Raw genomic sequence first — 23,091 nt, 5'->3', positions numbered from 1 at the left:
CAGTAGTCGATGGAGCAGAGGGGAAGATGAGTGCAGTAGTGGATGGAGCAGAAAGGAAGATGGGTGCAGTAGTGGATGGAGCAGAGGGGAAGATGGGTGCAGTAGTCGATGGAGCAGAGGGGAAGATGGGTGCAGTAGTCGATGGAGCAGAGGGGAAGATGGGTGCAGTAGTGGATGGAGCAGAAAGGAAGATGGGTGCAGTAGTGGATGGAGCAGAGGGGAAGATGGGTGCAGTAGTGGATGGAGCAGAGGGGAAGATGGGTGCAGTAGTGGATGGAGCAGAGGGGAAGATGGGTGCAGTAGTGGATGGAGCAGAGGGGAAGATGGGTGCAGTAGTGGATGGAGCAGAGGGGAAGATGGGTGCAGTAGTGGATGGAGCACAGGGGAAGATGGGTGCAGTAGTGGATGGAGCAGAGGGGAAGATGGGTGCAGTAGTGGATGGAGCAGAGGGGAAGATGGGTGCAGTAGTGGATAGAGCAGAAAGGAAGATGGGTGCAGTAGTGGATGGAGCAGAGGGGAAGATGGGTGCAGTAGTGGATGGAGCACAGGGGAAGATGGGTGCAGTAGTGGATGGAGCAGAGGGGAAGATGGGTGCAGTAGTGGATGGAGCACAGGGGAAGATGGGTGCAGTAGTGGATGGAGCAGAGGGGAAGATGGGTGCAGTAGTGGATGGAGCAGAGGGGAAGATGGGTGCAGTAGTGGATGGAGCAGAGGGGAAGATGGGTGCAGTAGTGGATGGAGCAGAGGGGAAGATGGGTGCAGTAGTAAATGGAGCAGAGGGGAAGATGGGTGCAGTAGTGGATGGAGCACAGGGGAAGATGGGTGCAGTAGTGGATGGAGCACAGGGGAAGATGGGTGCAGTAGTGGATGGAGCAGCGGGAAGATGGGTGCAGTAGTGGATGGAGCAGAGGGGAAGATGGGTGCAGTAGTAAATGGAGCAGAGGGGAAGATGGGTGCAGTAGTGGATGGAGCACAGGGGAAGATGGGTGCAGTAGTGGATGGAGCAGAAAGGAAGATGGGTGCAGTAGTGGATAGAGCAGAGGGGAAGATGGGTGCAGTAGTGGATAGAGCAGAGGGGAAGATGGGTGCAGTAGTGGATGGAGCAGAGGGGAAGATGGGTGCAGTAGTGGATGGAGCACAGGGGAAGATGGGTGCAGTAGTGGATGGAGAAGAGGGGAAGATGGGTGCAGTAGTGGATAGAGCAGAGGGGAAGATGGGTGGAGTAGTGGATGGAGCAAAGGGGAAGATGGGTGCAGTAGTGGATGGAGCAGAGGGGAAGATGGGTGCAGTAGTGGATGGAGCAGAGGGGAAGATGGGTGCAGTAGTGGATGGAGCAGAGGGGAAGATGGGTGTAGTAGTGGATGGAGCACAGGGGAAGATGGGTGCAGTAGTGGATGGAGCACAGGGGACGATGGGTGCAGTAGTGGATGGAGCAGCGGGAAGATGGGTGCAGTAGTGGATGGAGCAGCGGGAAGATGGGTGCAGTAGTGGATGGAGCAGAGGGGAAGATGGGTGCAGTAGTGGATGGAGCACAGGGGAAGATGGGTGCAGTAGTCGATGGAGCAGAGGGGAAGATGGGTGCAGTAGTGGATGGAGCAGAGGGGAAGATGGGTGCAGTAGTGGATGGAGCACAGGGGAAGATGGGTGCAGTAGTGGATGGAGCACAGGGGAAGATGGGTGCAGTAGTGGATGGAGCACAGGGGAAGATGGGTGCAGTAGTGGATGGAGCAGAGGGGAAGATGGGTGCAGTAGTGGATGGAGCACAGGGGAAGATGGGTGCAGTAGTGGATGGAGCACAGGGGAAGATGGGTGCAGTAGTGGATGGAGCACAGGGGAAGACGGGTGTAGTAGTGGATGGAGCAGAGGGGAAGATGGGTGCAGTAGTGGATGGAGCAGAGGGGAAGATGGGTGCAGTAGTCGATGGAGCAGAGGGGATGATGGGTGCAGTAGTCGATGGAGCACAGGGGATGATGGGTGCAGTACTGGATGGAGCAGAGGGGAAGATGGGTGCAGTAGTGGATGGAGCACAGGGGAAGATGGGTGCAGTAGTGGATGGAGCAGAGGGGAAGATGGGTGCAGTAGTGGATGGAGCAGAGGGGAAGATGGGTGCAGTAGTCGATGGAGCAGAGGGGAAGATGGGTGCAGTAGTCGATGGAGCAGAGGGGAAGATGGGTGCAGTAGTCGATGGAGCAGAGGGGAAGATGAGTGCAGTAGTGGATGGAGCAGAAAGGAAGATGGGTGCAGTAGTGGATGGAGCAGAGGGGAAGATGGGTGCAGTAGTCGATGGAGCAGAGGGGAAGATGGGTGCAGTAGTCGATGGAGCAGAGGGGAAGATGGGTGCAGTAGTGGATGGAGCAGAAAGGAAGATGGGTGCAGTAGTGGATGGAGCAGAGGGGAAGATGGGTGCAGTAGTCGATGGAGCAGAGGGGAAGATGGGTGCAGTAGTGAATAGAGTAGAGGGGATGATGGTACAGTAGTGGTGGATGTAGTAGTGGGGATGCTGGGTGGGTAATAGTGGGGATGCTGGGTGCAGTAGTAATAATACTTCGGTATAGGTAATGGTTACTGCAGTGGGAATGATGGGGGTGATAATAGCTGTGATGACTCACATGGAGGAAGGCGCGGAGTCTGCTCACTTCTACCCCCATACAGTCCAGAGCGCTCTGTGTAAACTGCGGAAAAAAAGAGAGCGTCAGTGGGAGACACGACAGCCATAGACCGCACACAGGACAGAGGAGACACGGCAGCCACATACCGTACACAGGACAGAGGAGACACGGCAGCCACAGACCGTACACAGGACAGGAGACACGGCAGCCACAGACAGTACACAGGACAGAGGAGACACGGCAGCCACAGACCGTACACAGGACAGGAGACACGGCAGCCACAGACCGTACACAGGACAGGAGACACGGCAGCCACAGACCGCACACAGGACAGGAGACACGGCAGCCACAGACCGTACACAGGACAGGAGACACGGCAGCCACAGACAGTACACAGGACAGAGGAGACACGGCAACCACAGACCGCACACAGGACAGGAGACACGGCAGCCACAGACCGTACACAGGACAGAGGAGACACGGCAGCCACAGACCGTACACAGGACAGGAGACACGGCAGCCACAGACAGTACACAGGACAGAGGAGACACGGCAGCCACAGACCGTACACAGGACAGGAGACACGGCAGCCACAGACCGTACACAGGACAGGAGACACGGCAGCCACAGACCACACACAGGACAGAGGAGACACGGCAGCCACAGACTGTACACAGGACAGAGGAGACACGGCAACCACAGACCGCACACAGGACAGAGGAGACACGGCAGCCACAGACCGTACACAGGACAGGAGACACGGCAGCCACAGACAGTACACAGGACAGAGGAGACACGGCAACCACAGACCGCACACAGGACAGAGGAGACACGGCAGCCACAGACCACACACAGGACAGAGGAGACACGGCAGCCACAGACCGTGCACAGGACAGAGGAGACACGGCAGCCACAGACCGTGCACAGGACAGAGGAGACACGGCAACCACAGACCGCACACAGGACAGAGGAGACACGGCAGCCACAGACCACACACAGGACAGAGGAGACACGGCAACCACAGACCGTACACAGGACAGAGGAGACACGGCAGCCACAGACCACACACAGGACAGAGGAGACACGGCAGCCACAGACCGTGCACAGGACAGGAGACACGGCAGCCACAGACCGTGCACAGGACAGAGGAGACACGGCAACCACAGACAGCACACAGGACAGAGGAGACACGGCAGCCACAGACAGTACACAGGACAGGAGACACGGCAGCCACAGACTGTACACAGGACAGGACACACGGCAGCCACAACCGCACACAGGACAGAGGAGACACGGCAGCCACAGACCGCACACAGGACAGGAGACACGGCAGCCACAGACCGCACACAGGACAGAGGGGACACGGCAGCCACAGACCGTGCACAGGACAGAGGAGACACGGCAGCCACAGACTGTACACAGGACAGGAGACACGGCAGCCACAGACCGCACACAGGACAGAGGAGACACGGCAGCCACAGACCGTACACAGGACAGAGGAGACATGGCAGCCACAGACCGTACACAGGAGACACGGCAGCCACAGACCACACACAGGACAGAGGAGACACGGCAGCCACAGACCACACACAGGACAGAGGAGACACGGCAACCTCAGACCACACACAGGACAGAGGAGACACGGCAGCCACAGACCGTACACAGGACAGAGGAGACACGGCAACCACAAACCACACACAGGACAGAGGAGACACGGCAGCCACAGACCGTACACAGGACAGAGGAGACACGGCAACCACAGACCGTACACAGGACAGAGGAGACACGGCAGCCACAGACCACACACAGGACAGAGGAGACACGGCAGCCACAGACCGTACACAGGACAGGAGACACGGCAGCCACAGACCACACACAGGACAGAGGAGACACGGCAACCACAGACCGTACACAGGACAGAGGAGACACGGCAGCCACAGACCACACACAGGACAGAGGAGACACGGCAGCCACAGACCGTGCACAGGACAGAGGAGACACGGCAGCCACAGACCGTGCACAGGACAGAGGAGACACGGCAACCACAGACCGCACACAGGACAGAGGAGACACGGCAGCCACAGACCACACACAGGACAGAGGAGACACGGCAACCACAGACCGTACACAGGACAGAGGAGACACGGCAGCCACAGACCACACACAGGACAGAGGAGACACGGCAGCCACAGACCGTGCACAGGACAGGAGACACGGCAGCCACAGACCGTGCACAGGACAGAGGAGACACGGCAACCACAGACAGTACACAGGACAGGAGACACGGCAGCCACAGACTGTACACAGGACAGGAGACACGGCAGCCACAACCGCACACAGGACAGAGGAGACACGGCAGCCACAGACCGCACACAGGACAGAGGGGACACGGCAGCCACAGACCGTGCACAGGACAGAGGAGACACGGCAGCCACAGACTGTACACAGGACAGGAGACACGGCAGCCACAGACCGCACACAGGACAGAGGAGACACGGCAGCCACAGACCGTACACAGGACAGAGGAGACACGGCAGCCACAGACCGTACACAGGAGACACGGCAGCCACAGACCACACACAGGACAGAGGAGACACGGCAGCCACAGACCACACACAGGACAGAGGAGACACGGCAACCTCAGACCACACACAGGACAGAGGAGACACGGCAGCCACAGACCGTACACAGGACAGAGGAGACACGGCAACCACAAACCACACACAGGACAGAGGAGACACGGCAGCCACAGACCGTACACAGGACAGAGGAGACACGGCAACCACAGACCGTACACAGGACAGAGGAGACACGGCAACCACAGACCGCACACAGGACAAAGGAGACACGGCAGCCACAGACCACACACAGGACAGAGGAGACACGGCAACCACAGACCGTACACAGGACAGAGGAGACACGGCAACCACAGACCACACACAGGACAGAGGAGACACGGCAGCCACAGACCGTACACAGGACAGGAGACACGGCAACCACAGACCGTACACAGGACAGAGGAGACACGGCAGCCACAGACCGTACACAGGACAGGAGACACGGCAACCACAGACCGCACACAGGACAGAGGAGACACGGCAGCCACAGACCGTGCACAGGACAGGAGACACGGCAGCCACAGACCGTACACAGGACAGAGGAGACACGGCAACCACAGACCGTACACAGGACAGAGGAGACACGGCAGCCACAGACAGTACACAGGACAGAGGAGACACGGCAACCACAGACCGTACACAGGACAGAGGAGACACGGCAGCCACAGACCACACACAGGACAGAGGAGACACGGCAGCCACAACCCGTGCACAGGACAGGAGACACGGCAGCCACAGACCGTACACAGGACAGAGGAGACATGGCGCTTACCTTGATGTGGTCGGACAGCTGCATGGTGCAGTCCTCGGGTTGGTCCGCCAGGTGGATGCTGTACAGGTGCTGATGAGGGGCAGAGGAAAGAACAGATGAGGAGGCTGCACAGACGGGAGGACCGACGGTCACAGTGGACCTGTCAGCCGGTAATGGGGGAGCAGAGCGGCTGCAGATGCTAATCATTAATGCCCTGTCCCCAGCACTATATGAGTACACCCCCTGCGCTGACCTTGAGGTGGCTACCTGGTAATACTTGATGGCCTTGGTGAGCGGCTCCACGTTCACCGTCTCGTCCAGCTGATCCTTGTGCAGTAATTCAATGAGGAAGTCCAGGGAGCGCTCGTGCACGCTCATCTCCGGGTACAGCATGCCCACCTTCTTGTAGATCTCCGCGCTGCATTTATTCAGAGCCCTAAAGACAGAAGATGATGTCAGAAAGACCGACGAGACTGCTCTGAACCTGCCGTGGTACACGCGGCTCCGTACAGGCCTGAGCGGAGGAGAAGGGGCGGAAACCACGGATAGAGACGTCACTGATCTGTACACGATGTACCCGGAGACCAGGGCCGAAATCACCAGACAGAGACGTCACTACTCTATACACGATGTACCGGAAACCAGGGCCAAAATCACCGGATGGAGACGTCACTACTCTATACATGATGTACCCGGAAACCAGGGCCGAAATCACCGGACAGAGACGTCACTACTCTATACACGATGTACCCGTAAACCAGGGCCAAAATCACCGGACAGACGTCTCTGCTCTGTACACGATGTACCCGGAAACCAGGGCCAAAATCACGGACAGAGACGTCACTACTCTATACACGATGTACCCGGAGACCAGGGCCGAAATCACCAGACAGAGACGTCACTACTCTATACACTATGTACCGGAAACCAGGGCCAAAATCACCGGATGGAGACGTCACTACTCTATACATGATGTACCCGGAAACCAGGGCCGAAATCACCGGACAGAGACGTCACTACTCTATACATGTTGTACCCGGAAACCAGGGCCAAAATCACCGGACAGACGTCTCTGCTCTGTACACGATGTACCCGGTCACCAGGGCCGAAATCACCGGACAGAGACGTCACTACTCTATACACGATGTACCCGTAAACCAGGGCCGAAATCACCGGACGGAGACGTCTCTGCTCTATATACGATGTACCCGGAAACCAGGGCCGAAATCACCGGACAGAGACGTCACTACTCTATACACGATGTACCCGGACACCAGGGCCGAAATCACCGGACAGAGACGTCACTACTCTATACACGATGTACCCGGAAACCAGGGCCGAAATCACCGGACAGAGACGTCACTACTCTATACACGATGTACCTGGAAACCAGGGCCCAAATCACCGGACAGAGACGTCACTGCTCTGTACACGATGTACCCGGAGACCAGGGCCGAAATCACCAGACAGAGACGTCACTACTCTATACATGATGTACCCGGAAACCAGGGCCGAAATCACCGGACGGAGACGTCTCTACTCTATACACGCTGTACCCAGCCTGGAAACCAGGGCCAAAATCACCGGATGGAGACGTCACTACTCTATACACGATGTACCCGGAAACCAGGGCCAAAATCACCGGATGGAGACGTCACTACTCTATACATGATGTACCCGGAAACCAGGGCCAAAATCACCGGATGGAGACGTCACTACTCTATACACGATGTACCCGGAAACCAGGGCCAAAATCACCGGACAGACGTCTCTGCTCTGTACACGATGTACCGGAAACCAGGGCCGAAATCACCGGACAGAGACGTCACTACTCTATACATGATGTACCCGGAAACCAGGGCCAAAATCACCGGATGGAGACGTCACTACTCTATACATGATGTACCCGGAAACCAGGGCCAAAATCACCGGACAGAGACGTCACTACTCTATACATGATGTACCCGGAAACCAGGGCCAAAATCACCGGATGGAGACGTCACTACTCTATACATGATGTACCCGGAAACCAGGGCCAAAATCACCGGACAGAGACGTCACTACTCTATACATGTTGTACCCGGAAACCAGGGCCAAAATCACCGGACAGAGACGTCACTACTCTATACATGATGTACCCGGAAACCAGGGCCAAAATCACCGGATGGAGACGTCACTACTCTATACATGATGTACCCGGAAACCAGGGCCAAAATCACCGGACAGAGACGTCACTACTCTATACATGTTGTACCCGGAAACCAGGGCCAAAATCACCGGACAGAGACGTCACTACTCTATACACGATGTACCTGGAAACCAGGGCCGAAATCACCGGACAGAGACGTCACTACTCTATACACGATGTACCTGGAAACCAGGGCCGAAATCACCGGACAGAGACGTCACTGCTCTGTACATGATGTACCTGGAAACCAGGGCCAAAATCACCGGATGGAGACGTCACTACTCTGTACACACAGTACCCATCCCAGAGACGAAATCACCGGACGGATACGTCACTGCTCTGTACACGATGTACCTGGAAACCAGGGCCGAAATCACCGGACGAAGACGTCACTGCTCTGTACACGATGTACCCGGAAACCAGGGCTGAAATCACCGGACAGAGACGTCACTACTCTATACACGATGTACCCGGTCACCAGGGCCGAAATCACCGGACAGAGACGTCACTACTCTATACACGATGTACCCGGAAACCAGGGCCGAAATCACCGGACAGAGTCATCACTACTCTATACACGATGTACCTGGAAACCAGGGCCGAAATCACCGGACAGAGACGTCACTGCTCTGTACACGATGTACCCGGAGACCAGGGCCGAAATCACCGGACAGAGGCTCTGTACACGATGTACCCGGAGACCAGGGCCGAAATCACCAGACAGAGACGTCACTACTCTATACATGATGTACCCGGAAACCAGGGCCGAAATCACCGGACAGACGTCTCTGCTCTGTACACGATGTACCGGAAACCAGGGCCAAAATCACCGGACAGAGACGTCACTACTCTATACATGTTGTACCCGGAAACCAGGGCCAAAATCACCGGAGACGTCTCTGCTCTGTACACGATGTACCCAGCCTGGAAACCAGGGCCAAAATCACCGGATGGAGACGTCACTACTCTATACACGATGTACCCGGAAACCAGGGCCGAAATCACCGGACAGACGTCTCTGCTCTGTACACGATGTACCGGAAACCAGGGCCGAAATCACCGGACAGACGTCTCTGCTCTGTACACGATGTACCGGAAACCAGGGCCGAAATCACCGGATGGAGACGTCACTACTCTGTACACACAGTACCCATCCCAGAGACGAAATCACCGGACGGATACGTCACTGCTCTATACACGATGTACCCGGAAACCAGGGCCAAAATCACCGGACGAAGACGTCACTGCTCTGTACATAATGTACCCGGAAACCAGGGCCGAAATCACCGGACAGAGACGTCACTGCTCGATACACACTGTACCCAGCCCGGAAACCAGGGACGAAATCACCGGACGGAGACGTCACTGCTCTGTACACGCTGTACCCAGCCCGGAGACCAGGGCCAAAATCACAGCACCTTCAGCCTCGGTTGCTGTCACAAGTCATTCATGGTCGTCTGAGGACTGTTCTAAATATACAAATCATCAGGATCCACTGCCAGCAGCTCCTGTGTAATCACCGACCAATGACGTCCCTTATGTGCCCGTTTGAGACAAGTCCGGAGAAGCTGCAGCCCCATGTGACTACACAGCATTTTATCTTAATTAACCAGACGTCTATTCTCAGTAAGCCAGGATGAATAGACTTATCTATGTGTTGACTTTTGAATTTAAGATTTCTTTCTTTTTGGTGAAGAAAACAGACTTTTGTTCGTGTAAGCCTGTAATATTGAATTGTAAGTCGACATTTGTTGTAACATTGTGCTCTTATCCTTGATGAATAGTGATACAGGGTCATTGAACAATGATGTTTGCTGATATGCTAATTACACATTGTCCAGACCAGCTAGTTTGTTGACTTATAAAACAGGAGAAAAACTATGCAAATAGATTACATACCAAATAATACGAGTTGGTCTGGTCATGATTCTTCCATTTGACCTGTGAAACTGGATTAAGAACAGTTGTTAACTATAAAAAGAGGCTGTATACCTCTAACATGAGATGCATGTTCCACCCAGACATGCAAAGAACTAGAGACTCTGTACAGGACAGCAGCCAAGATGGGTCCATCACAAGGGACACAGATTTGACATTCTACAGGATGTCACCTTAGGGGACCACGGCCCCAGCTGAAAGAATACAGATCTGCTCCATTGACCATCGCCGAACCATGGATGCTTTGGGTAGTCAGGATTCGGACCCACCTGTCACCTGAGCCTGATGGATACATTTGGGAAAGCCAGGATTGAGACCCGCTGGTCACCTGGTTCTATGGAGATGTCCGGAGAAGCCAGGCTGTGACCATCCGGTCATCTGGCCTTGTACCTGAATGGACTGTCCTCTTCCTAAGCTTTTCGTTACCTCTCTGTGCATATCACAGGTGGGGTAGTCGGCCATAGAAGCTGTGAAGTCACAGCTGCCATTATCCAGGCAAGTCAGCAGAAGGCGAGACTCTAATGTGCACCATCTTGGGTATTGTGCTGGGAGAGTTCTATGTTATTATCTGCTTTGTGGTTCAGTAAAGTATTTCCGCCCTGTTTACCTTCAACCTGTGTTGTCTGAGGAGTATTACGCCCACGGTAAAAGGAGAGCGGGCATGCGGTGGGACGAGCCCTGGTCCATGCGGTTTCTCCTAGTGGACCAGGGCACCCGCTGACCCCCGGGTCTCCAGGATCAGGCCACGCAGGCGCTCACAGATGGTCAGAAAATGTTTCCATCATTTGCAGATTGGTCACGTCTCCATCCTGGGATCTCCATCATTCACTGATTCTTCTCAATATTGAGGAGTTAATGACATCGGCCCAACTCCACCCCAAATCACACAGCGCATCAACACTACGCTGCAGCTGTTCTGGGTCCTGATACACTACATACACAGGTACTACTGATCCCAGCAAGCAGACAATGCTGACCACAAGAGGTAGTAATGGCCGACACTATGACAGGTTAAAAAAAGGGCCGGAGGATTCCGCCCAAATACACAGAACATGGCGGATTATAGGGAATTTACTGCCAAAATGTATAATGGTGGAGAAAGGTTAACACTGGCCAACACTGACACCTAGTGGTGTAATGCCGACCGACAGCCAACACTGACACCTAGTGGTGTAATGCAGACCGACAGCCAATACTGACACCTAGTGGTGTAAAGCAGACCGACAGCCAACACTGACACCTAGTGGTGTAATGCAGACCGACAGCCAACACTGACATCTAGTGGTGCACTGCAGACCGACAGCCAACACTGACACCTAGTGGAGAAATGCAGACCGACAGCCAACACTGACACCTAGTGGTGCACTGCAGACCGACAGCCAACACTGACACCTTGTGGTGTAATGCAGACCGACAGCCAACACTGACACCTAGTGGTGTAATGCAGACCGACAGCCAACACTGACACCTAGTGGTGCAATGCAGACCGACAGCCAACACTGACACCTAGTGGTGTAATGCAGACCGACAGCCAACACTGACACCTAGTGGTGTAATGCAGACCGACAGCCAACACTGACACCTAGTGGTGCAATGCAGACCGACAGCCAACACTGACACCTAGTGGTGCAATGCAGACCGACAGCCAACACTGACACCTAGTGGTGTAATGCAGACCGACAGCCAATACTGACACCTAGTGGTGTAATGCAGACCGACAGCCAACACTGACACCTAGTGGTGCAATGCAGACCGACAGCCAACACTGACACCTAGTGGTGGAATGCAGACCGACAGCCCACACTGACACCTAGTGGTGCACTGCAGACCGACAGCCAACACTGACACCTAGTGGTGTAATGCAGACCGACAGCCAACAGTGACACCTAGTGGTGTAATGCAGACCGACAGCCAACACTGACACCTAGTGGTGCAATGCAGACCGACAGCCAACACTGACACCTAGTGGTGTAATGCAGACCGACAGCCCACACTGACACCTAGTGGTGCACTGCAGACCGACAGCCAACACTGACACCTAGTGGTGTAATGCAGACCGACAGCCAACACTGACACCTAGTGGTGCAATGCAGACCGACAGCCAACACTGACACCTAGTGGTGTAATGCAGACCGACAGCCAACACTGACACCTAGTGGTGTAATGCAGACCGACAGCCAACACTGACACCTAGTGGTGTACTGCAGACCGACAGCCAACACTGACACCTAGTGGAGAAATGCAGACCGACAGCCAACACTGACACCTAGTGGTGTAATGCAAACCGACAGCCCACACTGACACCTAGTGGTGCACTGCAGACCGACAGCCAACACTGACACCTTGTGGTGTAATGCAGACCGACAGCCAATACTGACACCTAGTGGTGTAATGCAGACCGACAGCCAATACTGACACCTAGTGGTGTAATGCAGACCGACAGCCAACACTGACACCTAGTGGTGCACTGCAGACCTACAGCCAACACTGACACCTAGTGGTGCAATGCAGACCGACAGCCAACACTGACACCTAGTGGTGTAATGCAGACCGACAGCCAACACTGACACCTAGTGGAGAAATGCAGACCGACAGCCAACACTGACACCTAGTGGTGTAATGCAGACCGACAGCCAACACTGACACCTAGTGGTGTAATGCAGACCGACAGCCAACACTGACACCTAGTGGTGTAATGCAGACCGACAGCCAACACTGACACCTAGTGGAGCAATGCAGACCGACAGCCAACACTGACACCTAGTGGTGTAATGCAGACCGACAGCCAACACTGACACCTAGTGGTGCAATGCAGACCGACAGCCAACACTGACACCTAGTGGTGTAATGCAGACCGACAGCCAATACTGACACCTAGTGGAGAAATGCAGACCGACAGCCAACACTGACACCTAGTGGTGTAATGCAGACCGACAGCCAACACTGACATCTAGTGGTGCAATGCAGACCGACAGCCAACACTGACACCTAGTGGAGAAATGCAGACCGACAGCCAACACTGACACCTAGTGGTGCAATGCAGACCGACAGCCAACACTGACACCTAGTGGTGCAATGCAGACCGACAGCCAACACTGACACCTAGTGGTGTACTGCAGACTGACAGCCAACACTGACACCTAGTGGAGAAATGCAGACCGACAGCCAACACTGACATCTAGTGGTGTAATGCAGACCGACAGCCAACACTGACACATAGTGGTGCACTGCAGACCGACAGCCAACACTGACACCTAGTGGTGCACTGCAGACTGACCGCCAACACTGACACCTAGTGGTGCACTGCAGACCGACAGCCAACACTGACACCTAGTGGTTTAATGCAGACCGACAGCCAACACTGACACCTAGTGGTGTAATGCAGACCGACAGCCAACACTGACACCTAGTGGAGCAATGCAGACCGACAGCCAACACGGACACCTAGTGGTGTAATGCAGACCGACAGCCAACACTGACACCTAGTGGTGCAATGCAGGATGTAACTCAGGATCAGTAATGTATGTACACAGTGACTGCACCAGCAGAATAGTGAGTGCAGCTCTGGGGTATAATACAGGATGTAACTCAGGATCAGTAATGTAATGTATGTACACAGTGACTGCACCAGCAGAATAGTGAGTGCAGCTCTGGGGTATAATACAGGAGGTAACTCGGGATCAGTAATGTATGTACACAGTGACTGCACCAGCAGAATAGTGAGTGCAGCTCTGAGGTATAATACAGGAGGTAACTCGGGATCAGTAATGTATGTACAGTGACTGCACCAGCAGAATAGTGAGTGCAGCTCTGGGGTATAATACAGGATGTAACTCAGGATCAGTAATGTAATGTATGTACACAGTGACTGCACCAGCAGAATAGCGAGTGCAGCTCTGGAGTATAATACAGGATGTAACTCAGGATCAGTAATGTAATGTATGTACACAGTGACTGCACCAGCAGAATAGCGAGTGCAGCTCTGGAGTATAATACAGGATGTAACTCAGGATCAGTAATGTAATGTATGTACACTGACTGCACCAGCAGAATAGTGAGTGCAGCTCTGGGGTATAATACAGGAGGTAACTCAGGATCAGTAATGTAATGTATGTACACAGTGACTGCACCAGCAGAATAGTGAGTGCAGCTCTGGGGTATAATACAGGATGTATCTCAGGATCAGTAATGTAATGTATGTACACAGTGACTGCACCAGCAGAATAGTGAGTGCAGCTCTGGGGTATAATACAGGATGTATCTCAGGATCAGTAATGTATGTACACAGTGACTGCACCAGCAGAATAGTGAGCGCAGCTCTGGGGTGCACATGTATTCAGAGCGTCCCTGTGTGACCCTTTGCGCACTTACTGCTCGTATTTGTGCAGCGTCGCCTGCAGGAGGCTGAGGGAATACACCAGCCCGGCGGCGAAGCTCCTCTGCTCTCCCACGGCTCCTCTCATGCCAGTCTTCTCCTCATTGGCCTCAGTCAGCTCAAACTTCTCCTGGGCCTGCTTACTGATGAGCTCCGCCTGGGGGACACACAGCGGTCAGCGTGCTGCTGTCAGTAGGCGCTCGTGCCTCCAGAGCCATCAGCCTGACCTTGCAGATGAGTCTGGGGATGAGCAGCAGCACCAGGATGCAGTCGTGGTCTCCTCCGTGGCGCAGGAAGCTGTCCGGCATGAAGGTGGTGAGCAGGGACACGTGGCGGTTGGCTTGGCTCACCTCCATCTTGCGCAGTTCCATCTCAATGGCCTGAAAGAAGCAGGTGGTTACGCCCCGTCCTGAGGACCCCCGACCTCCCCAGGCTCCGCCCTCCCACCTTGGCGTGGGCTTTGGTCTCTGCAAACTTGATCTTAAAGTCGAACATCTCGGGCGACGGCTGCTGCTCCTTCTCCACGGTGGCCTCCTGCTGGGTGTGGAGCTCGCGGTTCACCTCCTGCAACAGATGAAGCCGTGAGCTGGCGTCAGCCCCGCGAGGTGCGCTGCCACGAGGACCCCCAGAGCCGCACCTGCAGGTGGGACGTCAGGTCCCGGTACTTCTTGATGGTCTGCTGGTAATCCGCCACCGTCTCCTGAGCCGCATCCACGCGCTTCTCAGCCTCCCGCACGCGTGCGTTCGCCATGTCCAGCTGCTCACGTAACTCCAGCTCTGTCTCGCGGGCGTTCTCCTGCAGCTCATCATTCATCTCATTGATGGCCTCCTAGCGGGAGAACATCAGAAATGGCCATAAGGGTGGACTCATCTCCCACCGATCCACCAGGGGACATATCAGCAGGTTAGAGCTATCCACTAGTCCACCAGGGAACATATCACCAGGACGGAGCTCTCCACTAGCCCACCAGGGGCATATCACCAGGACAGAGCTATCCACTAGACCACCAGGGACATATCACCAGGACAGAGCTCTGTATTAGACCACCCGGGGACATATCACCAGGACAGAGCTATCCACTAGACCACCAGGGGGCATATCACCAGGACAGAGCTCTCCACTAGACCACCAGGGACATATCACCAGGACGGAGCTCTCTATTAGACCACCAGGGGGCATATCACCAGGACAGAGCTATCCACTAGACCACCAGGGGGCATATCACCAGGACAGAGCTCTCCACTAGACCACCAGGGGGCATATCACCAGGACAGAGCTCTCCACTAGACCACCAGGGGGCATATCACCAGGACAGAGCTCTCCACTAGACCACCAGGGGACATATCACCAGAGGAGAACTCTCCACTAGTCCACCAGGGAACATATCACCAGGACAGAGCTCTCTATTAGACCACCAGGGGGCATATCACCAGGACAGAGCTATCCACTAGACCACCAGGGGGCATATCACCAGGACAGAGCTCTCCACTAGACCACCAGGGGGCATATCACCAGGACAGAGCTCTCCACTAGACCACCAGGGGGCATATCACCAGGACAGAGCTCTCCACTAGACCACCAGGGGACATATCACCAGAGGAGAACTCTCCACTAGTCCACCAGGGAACATATCACCAGGACAGAGCTCTACATTAGACCACCAGGGAACATATCACCAGGGGAGAGCTCCGCACTTGTCCACCAGGTAACATATCCCCCCAGGGGAGAGCTCTCCACTAGACCATCAGGGAACATAGTGCAGCGCCCCAGAGTCCTGGTCGTTGCAGTACTGTGACTCCGCCACTATGGGGAGCCATGGTGCGTCCGATGGCACTGAAGGAGTTCATCTGATCAGGTATCACAGACACCAATACATTTCACAGCCGGGCCTCCGGGGGGAGCTAAGGGTGCTATTCATTAGGCCACTCCCCACCATAGTGGGTAAACTGGGGGTCAGGCAGGAAGTTAGATCAGAAAGCTGACTGGATTGAACGAAGCAACACCTTGTGGCAGAGGGTGTTGTAGGGGAAGATACAGTAGGGTCTCTGTCAGGGGTGGGATCCTGACAGAGGCTTGGCATTGGAAAGAACGTAACGGGTCCGCGCCAGCTCCGGGAAGCGGCGGGACCCAAGAAAGGACTAGAAGCGAGATAGATTGTGCTGAGTGAGAAACGAGATCAAGCGATAGGAGAATTCCAGTAGAGGTCGTGCTGTAAGACCGAGGCAACATCCTACTGAGGCGCACTACCGGTGGCCGGAACGCCGAGGGAGTATCATAATATCTAGCTTCAAGCAATACTCTAAACAGCGGCAGGACAGTCAGTTTGAGGCGGGCTGTCTAACACATATCACCTATGCAGTCTTGGGAGGCAATTGCGGGAGAGGGGCGTCTCTAGGGTCCCGGAAGAACTCCAGGCCTACCCGACAAACGGGTGCCGTTCTTACTGTAACATCAGGGAGGGACGGAGGATTAGCAGAACATCATCTAATCGAGTTGTGAGGGAACTTAAGAAACAGACACAACAGTTGTGGGGTTACTTTCCGTAAGCACAGCAGGGAAGGACCGCAACACATAGCGCTAAGAAGGAAGGCACCGATTTCCACCTGTGAAGAGAACTCTGGAGGTGCCATTGGACCGGCCGGACTTGCGCAGCCTGGTGAACCGTATTCTGGACTGAGGACCCAGAGATCTTCAGTAAAGAGGTAAAGAGACTGCAACCTGGTGTCCTCGTTATTTACTGCGACCGGCACCCCACAACTGCACCGTTACAACACCACTTATTGCACCGGACGTCCCCCACTGACAGACAGGGCCACGGACCGGGTCTAGCCACCGTGACAACCCCAGAACTGAGACCTAGAGGCCCGGCTCCGGGTACCCCTTGGCCCTGCGGTGGTGTGGGGGCGCTCCAATATCACCAGGACGGAGCTCTCCACTAGTCCACCAGGGAACATATCACCAGGACGGAGCTCTCCACTAGTCCACCAGGGGGAATATGACCAGGACAGAGCTCTCCACTAGCCCAGCAGGGAACATATCACCATGGGGAGCTCTGCACTAGTCCACCAGGGAACATATTACCAGGGGAGAGCTCTGCACTAGTCCACCAGGGAACATATTACCAGGGGAGAGCTCTGCACTAGTCCACCAGGGAACATATCACCAGGGGAGAGCTCTCCACTAGTCCACCAGGGAACATATCACCAGGGGAGAGCTCCGCACTTGTCCACCAGGGAACATATCACCAGGACAGAGCTCTCCACTAGACCACCAGGGGACATATCACCAGGGGAGAGCTCTCCACTAGTCCACCAGGGAACATATCACCAGGACGGAGCTCTCCACTAGTCCACCAGGGAACATATCACCAGGGGGAGCTCTGCACTAGTCCACCAGGGAACATATTACCAGGACAGAGCTCTCCACTAGACCATCAGGGGACATATCACCAGGGGAGAGCTCTCCACTAGTCCACCAGGGAACATATCACCAGGGGGAGCTCTGCACTAGTCCACCAGGGAACATATTACCAGGACAGAGCTCTCCACTAGACCATCAGGGGACATATCACCAGGGGAGAGCTCTCCACTAGTAGTCCACCAGGGGGAATATGACCAGGACAGAGCTCTCCACTAGCCCAGCAGGGAACATATCACCATGGGGAGCTCTGCACTAGTCCACCAGGGAACATATTACCAGGGGAGAGCTCTGCACTAGTCCACCAGGGAACATATCACCAGGGGAGAGCTCTCCACTAGTCCACCAGGGAACATATCACCAGGGGAGAGCTCTCCACTAGTCCACCAGGGAACATATCACCAGGACAGAGCTCTCCACTAGACCACCAGGGGACATATCACCAGGGGAGAGCTCTCCACTAGTCCACCAGGGAACATATCACCAGGACAGAGCTCTCCACTAGACCACCAGGGGACATATCACCAGGACAGAGCTCTCCACTAGCCCAGCAGGGAACATATCACCAGGACAGAGCTCTCCACTACACCACCAGGGGACATATCACCAGGACAGAGCTCTCCACTAGCCCAGCAGGGAACATATCACCAGGACAGAGCTCTCCACTAGCCCAGCAGGGAACATATCACCAGGACAGAGCTCTCCACTAGCCCAGCAGGGAACATATCACCAGGACAGAGCTCTCCACTAATCCACCAGGGCTATGGCGTCACAGTCCATTATCTAACACTTCCACTCTGTCTTAGTACCAGGTCGGTGACGGTCTCGCGCAGCTCTCGGACTTTCTCCTCCAGGTCCAGGTTCCTCTCGGTCAGTGTCTCCAGCATTTCTTCAGCTCCCAGAGCAGTGTCCACCTAGAGGGAATAAATACTGTTAGCAATGAAGCTGTGAGCGCCGGCGATTGGCAGGGGGCATCAGGAGCGCCGAGGGGGGGTCACCAAGAGCACCGGTGGGGGAGGGGGGGGGCTCACCAGGAGCGTCGGCGGTGGGGGGGTAGGGTGTGTGTGTGTGTGTGTGGGGGGGGGGGGGGGACCAGGAGTGCAGGCAGAAAAGGGAGGCACCAGAAGCGCGGGCAGGGGAGAGGTCACCAGGAGCGCCGGCACCGCGATCTCACCTGCTCCTTCAGCTCATCGATGGTCCTCTCCGTCTGTGAGGCCTCCTCCTGCAGCTTCTCTTTCTGCTGGCGCAGACCCTCCAGCTCCGTGTTCTTCTTCTCCAGCTGCTTCTGCACCCGGACGTGCTCCTGCTTCTCCGAGGCCGACAGGTCCCGCATCCTACAGGATGGAGACATCATCAGCTTCTCTACCCAAGGAAACACCGGCACCCCCGGAGGACACGGCTACCCCCAGAGGGCGCGGCCACCCCCAGAGGGCGCGGCCACCCCCAGAGGGCGCGGCCACCCCCAGAGGGCGCGGCCACCCCCAGAGGGCGCCGCCACCCCCAGAGGACGCGGCCACCCCCAGAGGACGCGGCCACCCCCAGAGGACGCGGCCACCCCCAGAGGACGCGGCCACCCCCAGAGGACGCGGCCACCCCCAGAGGACGCGGCCACCCCCAGAGGACGCGGCCACCCCCAGAGGACGCGGCCACCCCCAGAGGACGCGGCCACCCCCAGAGGACGCGGCCACCCCCAGAGGACGCGGCCACCCCCAGAGGACGCGGCCACCCCCAGAGGACTCGGCCACCCCCAGAGGACACGGCCACCCCCAGAGGACACGGCCACCCCCAGAGGACACGGCCACCCCCAGAGGACACGGCCACCCCCAGAGGACACGGCCACCCCCAGAGGACACGGCCACCCCCAGAGGACACGGCCACCCCCAGAGGGCAGAGGCTCACCTGACCAGAGCTTCCTTCAGTCGGCCGTTCTGCTCCTCCAGTTGCTTCACCTGGTAGCTGGAGGCGGCTCCATCAGACCCTACAGACATGGGAGACGTGACACAGCCATGTGGGAGGACCGAAAACCATGAGGCATCAACGCATCAAGGCAGAGCTCCAAAACTGGGGGGTGCGAGAGACGCCCCAAAGACCACAAACCAGCGACAGCTGCCACTAAGTAAAACCCCAAATACTGACCAGATGCCAAATAGAAGGCGATATGTGTACACCCGGATATCAGTCCACCGCCTGTACCTCACCGCACCACCTCCCACTATAAGCTCCACCGCCTGTACCTCACCGCACCACCTCCCGCTATAAGCTCCACCGCCTGTACCTCACCGCACCACCTCCCGCTATAAGCTCCACCGCGTGTACATTACCGCACCACCTCCCGCTATAAGCTCCACCGCATGTACCTTACCGCACCACCTCCCGCTATAAGCTCCACCGCATGTACCTTACCGCACCACCTCCCGCTATAACCTCCACCGCATGTACCTTACCGCACCACCTCCCGCTATAAGCTCCACCGCATGTACCTTACCGCACCACCTCCCGCTATAACCTCCACCGCCTGTACGTTACCGCACCACCTCCCGCTATAAGCTCCACCGCCTGTACGTCACCGCACCACCTCCCGCTATAACCTCCACCGATTACCGCACCACCTCCCGCTATAACCTCCACCGCCTGTACATTACCGCACCACCTCCCGCTACAAGCTCCACCGCCTGTACCTCACCGCACCACCTCCCGCTATAACCTCCACCGCCTGTACCTCACCGCACCACCTCCCGCTATAAGCTCCACCGCCTGTACATTACCGCACCACCTCCCGCTACAAGCTCCATCGCCTGTACATTACCGCACCACCTCCCGCTATAAGCTCCACAGCCTGTACATTACCGCACCACCTCCCGCTATAACCTCCACCACCTGTACATTACCGCACCACCTCCCGCTACAAGCTCCACCGCCTGTACATTACCGCACCACCTCCCGCTACAAGCTCCACCGCCTGTACCTCACCGCACCACCTCCCGCTATAACCTCCACCGCCTGTACATTACCGCACCACCTCCCGCTACAAGCTCCACCGCCTGTACATTACCGCACCACCTCCCGCTACAAGCTCCACCGCCTGTACATTACCGCACCACCTCCCGCTATAAGCTCCACCACCTGTACATTATCGCACCACCTCCCGCTATAAGCTCCACCGCCTGTACATTACCGCACCACCTCCCGCTACAAGCTCCACCGCCTGTACATTACCGCACCACCTCCCGCTACAAGCTCCACCGCCTGTACATTACCGCACCACCTCCCGCTACAAGCTCCACCGCCTGTACCTCACCGCACCACCTCCCGCTATAACCTCCACCGCCTGTACCTCACCGCACCACCTCCCGCTATAAGCTCCACCGCCTGTACATTACCGCACCACCTCCCGCTACAAGCTCCACCGCCTGTACATTACCGCACCACCTCCCGCTACAAGCTCCACCGCCTGTACATTACCGCACCACCTCCCGCTATAAGCTCCACCACCTGTACATTATCGCACCACCTCCCGCTATAAGCTCCACCGCCTGTACATTACCGCACCACCTCCCGCTACAAGCTCCACCGCCTGTACATTACCGCACCACCTCCCGCTATAAGCTCCACCACCTGTACATTATCGCACCACCTCCCGCTATAAGCTCCACCGCCTGTACATTACCGCACCACCTCCCGCTACAAGCTCCACCGCCTGTACATTACCGCACCACCTCCCGCTATAAGCTCCACCACCTGTACATTATCGCACCACCTCCCGCTATAAGCTCCACCGCCTGTACATTACCGCACCACCTCCCGCTACAAGCTCCACCGCCTGTACATTACCGCACCACCTCCCGCTATAAGCTCCACCACAGAGTATTACAACAGAGTATTTTTGACCTCACTGTGCTTTTTTGTGTCTTCAAGTTTTCTGGTGGTGTGAACAGGTTCCTACAGACTTGTTCAATGTGCAAGTGTCCCATGTGTTTCTGGTTCTATAGTTGTTCTCTTGTTTCTACAAGACTGGGGAGTCCACCACTCCTCTGTGGGTCATTTGCATTTAAGCTGTTCCATCCTGCATGTCCACATGTATATTTTTTTCTCTCTGAACCCTGCTTATACAGGTACTATACAGATAATCAGGTTTTAAATACATCAGATAGGGATTGCATACATTAGTTAGGACTGCTCTATAAGGGTATACCTTGACGATTTGGTGGAGCAGCTTAGTATACATTTTTTTGCAAAAAAACGTATCAACTAAATACCCTGTTTTCTTTACATCTTTTGACTAGCACTTGCTTATTACTGTGATTTTTTTTACAACAGAGTATTTTTGACCTCACTGTGCTTTTTTGTGTCTTCAAGCTCCACCACCTGTACATTATCGCACCACCTCCCGCTATAAGCTCCACCGCCTGTACATTACCGCACCACCTCCCGCTATAAGCTCCACCACCTGTACATTATCGCACCACCTCCCGCTATAAGCTCCACCACCTGTACATTATCGCACCACCTCCCGCTACAAGCTCCACCGCCTGTACATTACCGCACCACCTCCCGCTATAACCTCCACCACCTGTACATTACCGCACCACCTCCCGCTATAAGCTCCACCACCTGTACATTACCGCACCACCTCCCGCTATAAGCTCCACCGCCTGTACATTACCGCACCACCTCCCGCTATAAGCTCCACCACCTGTACATTATCGCACCACCTCCCGCTATAAGCTCCACCGCCTGTACATTACCGCACCACCTCCCGCTATAACCTCCACCACCTGTACATTACCGCACCACCTCCCGCTATAAGCTCCACCGCCTGTACATTATCGCACCACCTCCCGCTATAAGCTCCACCGCCTGTACATTACCGCACCACCTCCCGCTATAAGCTCCACAGCCTGTACATTACCGCACCACCTCCCGCTATAAGCTCCACCGCCTGTACATTACCGCACCACCTCCCGTTATACAGTCCACCGCCTTTACATTACCACACCACCTCCCGTTATACAGTCCACCGCCTTTACAGTGGGTACGGAAAGTATTCAGACCCCTTTAAATTTTTCACTCTTTGTTTCATTGCAGCCATTTGGTAAATTCAGTAAAGTTCATTTTTTCTCATTAATGTCCACTCTGCCCCATCTACACTGAAAAAACAGAAATGTAGAAATGTTTGCAAATTTATTAAAAAAGA

The 23,091-nt window shown here is 55.5% G+C and overlaps 1 protein-coding gene across 4 annotated transcripts in view; it reads right to left on the bottom strand.

Annotated features, from left to right (window-relative positions):
* DCTN1 (dynactin subunit 1) overlaps nucleotides 1-23,091 on the bottom strand; it is a 139,809-nt gene that overhangs the window by 12,946 nt on the left and 103,772 nt on the right. For all 4 annotated transcript variants that reach the window (XM_077280396.1, XM_077280397.1, XM_077280398.1 and 1 more), the window contains 10 exons: nucleotides 19,797-19,875; nucleotides 19,072-19,231; nucleotides 18,707-18,811; nucleotides 15,117-15,308; nucleotides 14,927-15,043; nucleotides 14,707-14,859; nucleotides 14,476-14,636; nucleotides 6,246-6,414; nucleotides 6,000-6,068; nucleotides 2,610-2,672 (listed from right to left, as the gene is read on the bottom strand). In XM_077280396.1, coding sequence (XP_077136511.1) covers nucleotides 2,610-2,672; nucleotides 6,000-6,068; nucleotides 6,246-6,414; nucleotides 14,476-14,636; nucleotides 14,707-14,859; nucleotides 14,927-15,043; nucleotides 15,117-15,308; nucleotides 18,707-18,811; nucleotides 19,072-19,231; nucleotides 19,797-19,875 — 1,268 coding nt within the window. The remainder of the gene's footprint in view (nucleotides 1-2,609; nucleotides 2,673-5,999; nucleotides 6,069-6,245; nucleotides 6,415-14,475; nucleotides 14,637-14,706; nucleotides 14,860-14,926; nucleotides 15,044-15,116; nucleotides 15,309-18,706; nucleotides 18,812-19,071; nucleotides 19,232-19,796; nucleotides 19,876-23,091) is intronic.

This window comes from Ranitomeya variabilis, chromosome 1, assembly GCF_051348905.1.
Source record: "Ranitomeya variabilis isolate aRanVar5 chromosome 1, aRanVar5.hap1, whole genome shotgun sequence".
Taxonomy (NCBI): domain Eukaryota; kingdom Metazoa; phylum Chordata; class Amphibia; order Anura; family Dendrobatidae; genus Ranitomeya; species Ranitomeya variabilis.
The sequence above is the reverse complement of the archived record's forward strand: the minus strand, read 5'-3'. Positions and strand labels throughout refer to the sequence as shown.